This window comes from Colletes gigas, unplaced genomic scaffold, assembly GCF_013123115.1.
Source record: "Colletes gigas isolate AHSC1104 unplaced genomic scaffold, ASM1312311v1 Colletes_gigas_Sc00005, whole genome shotgun sequence".
NCBI classification, from domain to species: domain Eukaryota; kingdom Metazoa; phylum Arthropoda; class Insecta; order Hymenoptera; family Colletidae; genus Colletes; species Colletes gigas.
In genome coordinates, this window is record NW_025106634.1 from 6,152,562 (window position 1) to 6,162,267 (window position 9,706).

Sequence of the window (9,706 nt, forward strand, 5' to 3'; positions counted from 1 at the left end):
AAATTCTATTTATAGTTTTACAAATAAAAATAACAAATAGTAGTATACCAAGTAGTCATTAACATCAATAATTAAATTTTATTTATAAAGTGTGATGTAAAAAATATCGGAATTTTATTTACGTTTATTCAAATTGTTATAATTATCAGATAATAATAATACACATTGTTTTTGATACATTGTTAGTATTTATTAAATAAAATTCCATAAAAACAGATACAAACTGGGTAAATTTATTATTCTTAATCATTTTAAAAAATAGACTTTCAATAGTATTTATCAAAAGTAATTGCTGTTAGTTATTACTGCAAGTTAGAAAGAGGGAAATATTGTATCAATTTTTATGTGTACATAAAAAATGCGATGTATCGCCGAAAATATTTTTGTAATTATCTCATATAATTATACTTCATATACTTCATATCCTCCGAAATCTAGTACTGATAAGTAGGAGATAATTTCTCATGAAAGAAGAAATTGCAATGTAGAATGAGGTTTACAGAACAAATTCTACTCTACATTCTGCTCACACTTTTTCATAGTCCACCCCCTACCACGTTTTGTTAGACACTGTATATGTGCAAACGAAGTTATTAACAAAATTTTCATTTGTACATACATTCGGCTTAAACATTGCAAATACTTCTTAATACATAAGAAGTGAAAATTTCATATATTGTGCATGTTTGCAAATGTTCATAGTACGTGCGTGTTACAATATAATGCAATGTCAAAATTGATGCAGAGTGAAATGCAATAAATATCAATTCTAGTATCATGTTGTTTTATCTCCTGTAACGGCCCAAATAAGCTTTGCAGTTAGGACAATTGTGATGAACATCCATACATTCATCGATACAACAAGGAATTAAACAGCATCCCAGCCAACATCTGTGAAAATACATAAATATAAAACCATTGAACCTTTTAGATCGTCGATTTGAAAAAAACATCTTTATATTCACCCCATTAATGTAATTACAACACCAGATATATAAGCAATCATGCCAGGCTCTGTTTTTGTTGTAGTATCAATTTCTGCATGACAGTGTGGACAGATTGTATGTGTTGATCCTGGTCCAAGTGGAACAATTGTTGTAACAATAACTGGACCATTTGTATCTACAAAGTGATAAATACTCTTTAAGAATCGATTGGCTTAACATATTTAACTAAATTAAATTTCATAATAGAAAACATATATTTGTTATAAACATACAGGTTTCTGCAGGTGTAAAAGGGCTAGCAGGTGGAACACCACCCATTGTATTTGAATAACCAGGTGGTGCATATGGAGGTGGTTCATAAGGTGGTGGTGGCCCAGATTTATTCATAATGGTCCTGTACTATTTATATATAGAGTATCTACAATTAAACATGATTATGTAACTACATAACAATGAATAATAGCAGCAATGTTATTATTTCATATTTATTAGTACTGAAAATTATAAGTTTTAATATAGATTATATTATAAAAGGATATAAAGAAAATAATTTTCTAAAGTTTTGTAATTAGTCTTTTAATTGTAAATTTGTGTACACTACCTAAAAATATGAAAACATTGTAAAATAATGAAATGCACAAGTAAAATGAAAATAATTTCTCTTGTGAAATTATTAAAACTGAATTGAACCATCAAAATTCAATTTTAAATGTAACTTACAGTACGAATTAACGCATACAATGATTTATCAAAAGTAATAATAATGATTGCCTCATGAATGTACGTGAACTGATTGCGAAATTTAATGTCACAATTGACATCTTTGCCTATTTGAATAAAAGTGTAATAACATTTGACGGCTCTTTATTAATGTTTATACCAACGTATATTATAACAAGTTCCGCCTACCTTAACGAAATAATACTAAATTGGTCACTGGGTAATTATTTAGGCGATGTGTGAGTAATATCTAAATATGTATTCCATGTCTATAGTTTCAATAGTTTGAAGTGTAAACATGAGAAAGATAGCAAATTATTCTTATGCGCGTATATAGATGGCGTAGCATAAGTTTCATATATGGCGGCCCTACACGGCCTAGTACGCCTCTACATTCAGCAATCAAAGCTATAATAGTGTAGCAGAACTGTTCCACATTTACAGCAACCACAAGGAGTGATCCATTGGGACAAAAACGAGGGATGTACAAAAGAAAAGAAGACAGTTTTTGTTTAGAGTTTGATTTAAAAAATAGAATCGAGCAACTTGAATATAATTTCGCCCAAACTTTTATATCCTACATACATCGTTAAACCAATGAAAATAAAATGACCATTTATATACCAAAAAAACAACACATTCCTCAGCACGACTATGCCATCTTTGTCATTAGTGGTAACCTCTGGTCATACACCACAGAGTACACATTTACACAACAAAATTTTCACCAACGTAACAAATGTATGCAACCCATTACAAACGACCCTGAGATGCACATGAGGAAATAATGCTCATTCACAGGAATAATAAAAATGCCTGGGCATTTAGATGTTTAAGCTACTAGCGCTGCTTTTATTCAACATTTCGACAATAAAAAGAAGTTGCAATTCCGTACAATGGTGGAATGGGGGGATAATGTATATGTAGTATGTGTGCGTAAATGTCATGCAAGTGCTATGTGTACGATATATAGAACGCACAAAGATATTAATTAAACGTCAACACGTACGAATTAAATAATCCAAAATGGGAAAAGGATTTAATAATTACATGTGTAAAAAGTTTTTTCACCCAGCATCTCGGGACAACTTGAAACGAGTTCGTTCTTTCTTTTGTTGTGAAAAGTAATGTAGGTTATCCATACACGTCTCATGATTAAATTAACGATTGCTTTTTTATTAGGTATGGATGGCCGAACAGCAAGCTGAAGCTTATAAGAAAAAGCAAGAGGAATTACGGGTTCAGTATGAAAAGGAGCAAGATCTTCATAATAACAAGTGAGTCAAATGATTTTTTTTCCTGATGAAATTCAAGAACAATTTCTTCTAAATTTTATCCTATTTGTTACAGAGCTTTGCTCAGCAAAGAAAGCAAGGATAAGCTTAGTGTAAATTTCATGTATGAGCCCCCTCCTGGTGCAAAGAAAGAACGAGAAAAAGAAGATAACGAACCGGAGTATAAGTTTGAATGGCAACGCAAATACAATGCACCCAGAGAAAGTTACTGCAAAGGTGACAGTGAAATTAGAGATCAGCCATTTGGTATTCAAGTACGCAATGTACGTTGTATCAAATGTCACAAGTGGGGCCATATAAATACAGGTTTGTATATTAATTATAATAATATATGATCAGATTAAAGTATAAAACCATAAATTTGCATTTGTCAATAAATGTTGCTTTTAGATAAGGAGTGTCCTCTGTACAGTCAAGCAATGAGTGTGGTAATGGCAAATAATTCACAAACTCCAACTGCTCCAGATGCTTTAACTCTGGTTCAACAAATGAGGGAAGATGGTTTAGCTCTTAAAAAGTGAGTTCAAATTATATTGTTATTCCCTAGAAAAATTTTCACCTATTTTTCTTATTAACAAGTCCGTATTTTTTAAATAACTTTGTTTTATTCGCAGATCGGCGCTCAACGCTCAACAACATTTACGGGTTCCTGAACACGAACATCTTATGGTCTCTGATGATGAAGAACAATCGGAAATAACATTTTTAAAAACTCTCTCTAAAAAAGAGAAAAAAAAATTATTAAAGTAAATAATTTGCTTTATATATATTTTCAATTACAATTACTCATAGAGGATAAATTAAATTTCTTTTGAACATATCGATTACAGGAAATTGCAGCAACTTGAAAAAAAGACCAAAAAAACGAAGAAAAGAAAATTGAAACACAGAAAAATGAAACGCAAAGAGAGCAGCAGCGATACAGATAGCGATACAGACAGCAGTAGTAGCAGCAGTGTTAGTAATAGCAGTAACAGCAGCAGCAGTAGTAGTAGCAACAGCAGTATCACCAACAGTAATAGTAGTAATAGTACGAACTGTATTAATAATAAAAATCATGGTCATGCATCAAAAGAGTCTAAAAGGAAACGGCAAAAGAAGGAAAAAAGTTCAAAGATTTCAAACAGTGAAATTACGAACCATCATAAAAAAAAAGAAAAACGTCACAAATCAAGTAGTCGCAAAGAGGGACGTAAATATGAATATAAAAAAGAAGATAAATATAAAAAAAGTTTTCCGAAGGATACGAAAAAAAGTAAACATAGAGATTCAGTCAATTACAGAAAAAGAAAGGTCATAGAATTTGACGAGGACAGAAATAGTGAGAGGTGCGATAGAAAGAGAACAAAACGATCTTAAGATTAATTATGTTTTTTACACATTTCAGGTATACAATAAATTTAGATTATACGCAACATGTACGTGTGTATGTTCGAGCGCGTGCATGTGTGCTTACGCGTGTTTCTTATTCGTACAGAATCACAGAACACTAAGTAAAATAAGATGTACGAGGCGTGTGTAGCTTTTATATGTGTATAATGGAAAGTACAATGTAATACGAATAGCAGTTTTATTCTTATTACTCTGTATAATGTATCTCAAATAAACAACAGAAATTACTGCAAAACGTTAAAAAACTGTGCATTTTTTTAATAATATTCATGTCTGATAGGTATTTTATATAAGGAGTCGTTTGAAGAACATTTTCTTAAACAAATATTATTTCAACTGTAAATGGCTAAAATAGATAAGTTCTTAAACGGCTCAACATTTTAACAATATTTCATTATGCGTGTCTAAAATTATCATTATTAAATTTTTGTTTTGATGGGTTACATTAAAAAACAGTAACTCCTTAATAAATACTTAAATAGGACTACTATTGTAATATCACATACATGAAAGTTATGCAGTTTTGTAAGATTGCCAACAAGAATCTTAAAATAACTTAAAATAACAGATTAATGTTGGTAAAATTTGAATCGAGTTAAGCGTTAAGCTTTTCTGTATTTTCTTTTACTTGTAAATACCAAGAAGCAAAATATGTTCACTAAGATCCGGCAACTGAAAAAATCAATTTGGGAGATCTCTCACCAGTTGCAACGTCGACGAGAACTCCTCCACCTACTGCTTTGGCTAACAATGAGAGTGCTCAGAGTTTGGCAGCATTAAATGTAAGTAGCGACGATATAGCCGAGAGTAAGAGCTGTCCCTGATACCTAAATCCCTAAAGTTGACTATTTCGCTTGCTGGACCTTAGATTAGTGCTGTTTGCGTTATTTTAAATATGTATGTATCGCGAATCAGTACAGACATATACGTATATATTTGAAAACGTGGCACTCACTTCTACACATTATAATTTTATTATAGAAAAATGTAATAGAAGTGAAACATTCACTGCATTTCCTGTCTAAAGAAGCAAGAGGGCAATTTCCTATCTCTGAAATGTATACATATAGATGTGTATTATGACGTACGTACGTATGTATCTTACAAAGTATTAATTTCTCACTCTCAACAGTTTACTTTTATAATACAATGAGCTATTAACAAGACTTTTACATACTTATTTTCTAACACACGTGTGTACACGTTTTTTTTCTATGTAAAAGTTAATACTATCCAGCTGGTAGCTGTGAACACTTGGGCAGTTTGAATCTGTTGTGTAATTGTCACTTTCACAATGATTACATCTAGAGTAGAATCGGATTGGTTGGTGATTAGGGAATGATAATCCATTAAGTATATCAAGGCGATACGAATGCAGTTTGACAGTGTCGCCTCTTTTCTAAAAACAAAACTATTCCGAAAATTATATACAAGATATTACTGCTCATTAAATCACAATTAAGTATGAGCAAAAATATGTCTGTTTATATTACCCTTCCGATTCTGCTATAATATATATCAATGCAGTTTTTTCTTTTTTTTTCTTTTACACTGCTATTCTTTTATGTATCCTATATTATTTTGAAGGAATCAACATGTTATACAAGTGGCAGAACAATAGTTTCGAGTTTGGTTATGTCCGATACTTGAATAATTATCATAATTTTTGTGTAAACTCGATGTCTCTTTTTACCATACAAGACATTCGAACGATTTTAGAACGTACGTAAATATCCATTTTCGAAATCATTTAGTTTACTTAAAAAACGATCAAGGAATTGCACAATCTATAAATTCTTATAGGAAAAACAAAACAAAAATACAGTACATTCTTTCTTCTCTTTTGGAACAAATCTTTAGGTACACTCAAATCAATTTTCGTTGATCTAATTTTGTACACTAACGATAAACTCGTATTTGTTGACGAGTCTGATATTTTAAAAAATTTCATAACTCGGTGCAACGATGGGATAGCGTGTCATCAAAAATATCTTTTTTAGACCTTTCAACAGTACAGCGTCTTTCTTCAAAAGAATGCACTTGTTATCAAAAACCTACGTATATTTACATAACGAAAACATATGTAACTTTCCTTCTTCACATCGTAAACGATCATTAGTCACGCTAGGGCAGTCACAGGCCTGCGTAAAACTTTTACGCCGGTAGCACCACTGCTCTACAAGCGTAACTCTCCTTAGCGTTTAAAATTAATTGTTGCTATGTATATATATATATATAAGCAAATCGCGTTAAATTTGCTAAACGTGACTGTTGTACTACAGAAATATAAGTAAACCGAGAAAATGATGCTGCGAACATTTCTCCAAGTTTAAAGTCGGAGGACAACGTTTTCTCGCATACTTCTGTCACGATTCGATAGTTGACTTACATCTGTCATCTCGGTATCTTCCATATTATTTGAATCTACTACATGATGCCTAGAAATTAAAAAGAAAACAGTTGTTATAACGGATAATTGATTCAATATCCGCTACATTTATATCTTCTATTACAATAAGTAGGATATTGGACTTGAGAGTACCTGTGGTGATTAAAATGAGGTGTACGAAGATGGGCGTCAGGTGATCTTGGCGACAAGCTGTGAAGACTTCCGCTAAACCCTGTACATAAAAGACCTTTTCGAGGACTTCTAGCATTTACAACTCTTGGTTGCGAATACATTTCCTCTAGAACGCTTGGCGCCACATATGTAAAACCCTGTAAACATTTAATTTTATTTTGTTCTGTTATTTCAAGTAGATAATTTATTTAAACATTAAACATTAGAAGCACCATGTCACCTACTTGAAATATCATATTAGCAGATTCGCTTAAAGTACTTTCAACCGGAGAATCGACTGGTATAGTTGCCGTAAATTGTTCGTCAAATTGCGATGTGTCATCGGCACTTTTCTATAAATTTCAAAATGTCTTTAACATCATAATGTTATGTATTAACCAAAACTACTTACTAACGATGGTTTGAAGGGTGGTTCTAGTTTTCGTGAAATTACATCCTGCCAATTAATATGCTTAAAAAAGTTGTGATTCATAATTTGTTCAGCATCTTCGAAACCGGATCCCAATCTTTGCGACACTTGTCTCTGTAAGCGATATGCAAAACGAATTTATTATATAAACAACTTATTTGAACGATATTATATTGTACAAAAGATTTGATTGTGCAAAAAATTTCACGCTCAATACCTTTAATAATTTTCGTATTAAGTCTCTTGCATCTGGTGTTAGATATTGCGGGAGACTTAGTTTTCCCCGTAAAATTTTTTCAATTGTTTTCCTTCTATCATCTCCTGTAAATGGTGGCTGTAAACGAGAAATACGCAGAATTATTCTACCTACTTCGATCTTCTAAAGAAAGTTTAATATCTCGCTGTTTATTCAATTCGCGTACCATTCCAGTAAGCATGTCAAACATTAGCGCACCCAAACTCCACCAGTCAACAGCCTTACCATGTCCGCTTCTCGTTAAAATTTCCGGCGCCCTAAGCACGTTAGTGATAATAAGAATCAGAATATACATTATTTGAGGCAAATTATTTTTATGTGTAGTTTATTCTTGGCTTCAAGACTCAGCTGATTAATCAAATGATTAACGAAGTTGATCTATTATTTCAAAAACAACCATTTATGACTTCATCGAATAAAAGCACTACTCACATGTATTCTATAGTTCCACAAAATGTATGTGTCACTGTACCTTCTTGTATATGTTCTTTGCATAAACCAAAGTCTGTTAATTTAACATGACCTTCACTGTCTAATAAAATATTTTCTGGTTTCAAATCTCTGTAGCAACAGTTGATATCATTAGATATACACAAGTACATATTTTAAGTATCATTATCAAGTTTAAAAATTGTACCTGTATATAATACCCTGATTGTGAAGATGTTGCAACGCAAGTATGATTTCAGATAAATAAAAACTACGAGTAGAAATAGGAGAAACATTAATCTATTTTTTCAATTGGTCAACTATGTGTAAAATTTACATGTCAATCGTAGCAAACTAAACATTGCATAATGATCAGTTAACTTACCAAGCAGTATCTTCTAAGAAAATGCCTTCTCTATCTAAGTATGTGAAAAGTTCTCCGCCGCAAAGGTATTCCAAAATTAAATATAATTTGCCTCCAGTTTGAAAAGCATACATTAGATTTACAATGAATGGATGCTGTAATGAACAAAAAACTGAATAGCTATAATATTATCACATTTAATAAATTGTACTTACTTTTACAGCCTCTAAAATATTCCTTTCTGCCTTTGTGTGAGCTGTATCTTTCTGATTTCGTATAATAGAGGCTTTTCGTAATACCTACAAAAAAAAAAGGAATTGTAGAGCTTTTTCTATGTTTACACGCACACGCGCGTCACGCACGCGCGCGCGTGTATATATATTTACCTTCATAGCAAAAATACTGCCTTTGTCTTTCCCGGTAACTTTTTTCACTTGAAAAACTTTTCCATATCCACCCTCCCCAAGAATCTTGCACAATTCAAAGTCTTGGGGTCCAGTCTTTTCCTGTCCTGGGTTGACATTTTGTTCTGATAATTGAACTCGTTCTAAATTATCAGATCTGCAATAAATGTCAATATTCCGTTGTGACTTTTTTTTTTTTCTAGCGTCGGAAGGGTAGGGAGATACTTAAAATACTGTATGGTTTGGTTGTAAGGTCAATGTCGTTGACCTTCAAAAGATATATTACTTACTCTAATATAGTGTCTGCGTTTGTGGCGTGATTGTATTCATCCTAAAAAGAAAGGGAAACTAATGAGAGATCCAGTATCGCAGAAGAATTTATCAAATGCTCAGCAAAAAACGAACTTCTTTGCTTTCAAGAATATCATTGTCCGACTCGTCTTGATTTACGGAATCTCCTTCATGCAATTCTATGTCAAATACTCCTGCCATTCTCTTTTCGATGAAATCACATTTATGAGTTTCTCTCGTTAGTGGTTTTAATTGATCGTAACGCGTTCAAATAATGTAGGTACCTAAACGTATGTGCGTAAACGCGATGGAATGTTACTTCTATTCATTCGCGTGTCTCGCACTTATTTTGTCACGAACAGATTAAATTATTTACGACCGTCAGTCGCAAATTATAAAAAAAATCATTCGTGATATCGTGAAGAATGCTTATTCTCTTTTAGGAAATAATCAGACTGAAACGTAAGAACTTTATAAAAAAACACACGATTTACGTAGCCTATAACACAGGGCCTCGAACAGTACGAATAGGAACTCCGATCTAGCATGAAATATATTAAAGATGCACAGAAACTTTTACAAGGTTTCGACTCATCTGAAGTTAGACGCGAAGACTCG

At 32.2% G+C, this 9,706-nt stretch overlaps 3 protein-coding genes across 4 annotated transcripts; 1 reads left to right on the forward strand and 2 right to left on the reverse strand.

Moving 5' to 3' along the window:
• Positions 1-228: 228 nt before the first annotated feature.
• LOC122395159 (LITAF domain-containing protein) lies at positions 229-1,989 on the reverse strand. Of its 2 annotated transcripts, none has more exons than XM_043392533.1 (4): positions 1,857-1,989; positions 1,220-1,365; positions 966-1,122; positions 229-891 (listed from the first exon to the last, which is right to left on the reverse strand). In XM_043392533.1, the coding sequence occupies exons 2-4, from the start codon at positions 1,332-1,334 to the stop codon at positions 786-788; spliced, it is 378 nt and encodes a 125-aa protein (XP_043248468.1). In that variant the 5' UTR covers positions 1,335-1,365; positions 1,857-1,989; the 3' UTR covers positions 229-785. The 2 variants fall into 2 exon arrangements, with proteins under 2 accessions (XP_043248468.1, XP_043248469.1); XM_043392534.1 differs by lacking the exon at positions 1,857-1,989 and adding an exon at positions 1,668-1,846.
• A 423-nt stretch (positions 1,990-2,412) lies between these two features.
• LOC122395097 (corepressor interacting with RBPJ 1) lies at positions 2,413-4,323 on the forward strand. The gene is made up of 6 exons (XM_043392426.1): positions 2,413-2,765; positions 2,850-2,944; positions 3,018-3,268; positions 3,353-3,479; positions 3,577-3,708; positions 3,793-4,323. Exons 1-6 carry the CDS (start codon positions 2,694-2,696, stop codon positions 4,319-4,321), a joined length of 1,206 nt encoding a protein of 401 aa, XP_043248361.1. The 5' UTR covers positions 2,413-2,693; the 3' UTR covers positions 4,322-4,323.
• A 2,338-nt stretch (positions 4,324-6,661) lies between these two features.
• On the reverse strand, positions 6,662-9,614 carry LOC122395096 (ribosomal protein S6 kinase beta-1-like). The gene is made up of 13 exons (XM_043392425.1): positions 9,203-9,614; positions 9,088-9,128; positions 8,780-8,954; positions 8,609-8,692; positions 8,415-8,548; positions 8,238-8,300; positions 8,033-8,161; positions 7,767-7,857; positions 7,562-7,678; positions 7,327-7,458; positions 7,160-7,267; positions 6,897-7,072; positions 6,662-6,792 (listed from the first exon to the last, which is right to left on the reverse strand). Exons 1-13 carry the CDS (start codon positions 9,287-9,289, stop codon positions 6,684-6,686), a joined length of 1,446 nt encoding a protein of 481 aa, XP_043248360.1. The 5' UTR covers positions 9,290-9,614; the 3' UTR covers positions 6,662-6,683.
• Positions 9,615-9,706: the final 92 nt, after the last annotated feature.

What these genes read in the sequence shown, in the direction of transcription:
- LOC122395096 (XM_043392425.1), bottom strand. Translation starts at nt 9,289, where the DNA reads ATGGCAGGAGTATTTGACATAGAATTGCATGAAGGAGATTCCGTAAAT. An exon ending in TGTGGAACTATAGAATACAT is followed by an intron (nt 7,858 to 8,032) that starts GTGAGTAGTGCT and finishes TAACGTGCTTAG; the next exon opens with GGCGCCGGAAATTTTAACGA. An exon ending in CCTCATTTTAATCACCACAG is followed by an intron (nt 6,793 to 6,896) that starts GTACTCTCAAGT and finishes TTTAATTTCTAG; the next exon opens with GCATCATGTAGTAGATTCAA.
- LOC122395159 (XM_043392533.1), bottom strand. Translation starts at nt 1,334, where the DNA reads ATGAATAAATCTGGGCCACCACCACCTTATGAACCACCTCCATATGCA. An exon ending in TTTTACACCTGCAGAAACCT is followed by an intron (nt 1,123 to 1,219) that starts GTATGTTTATAA and finishes ATCACTTTGTAG; the next exon opens with ATACAAATGGTCCAGTTATT. An exon ending in GTTGTAATTACATTAATGGG is followed by an intron (nt 892 to 965) that starts GTGAATATAAAG and finishes GTATTTTCACAG; the next exon opens with ATGTTGGCTGGGATGCTGTT.
- LOC122395097 (XM_043392426.1), top strand. Translation starts at nt 2,694, where the DNA reads ATGGGAAAAGGATTTAATAATTACATGTGTAAAAAGTTTTTTCACCCA. An exon ending in CAAGATCTTCATAATAACAA is followed by an intron (nt 2,945 to 3,017) that starts GTGAGTCAAATG and finishes TATTTGTTACAG; the next exon opens with AGCTTTGCTCAGCAAAGAAA. An exon ending in GTGGGGCCATATAAATACAG is followed by an intron (nt 3,269 to 3,352) that starts GTTTGTATATTA and finishes TGTTGCTTTTAG; the next exon opens with ATAAGGAGTGTCCTCTGTAC.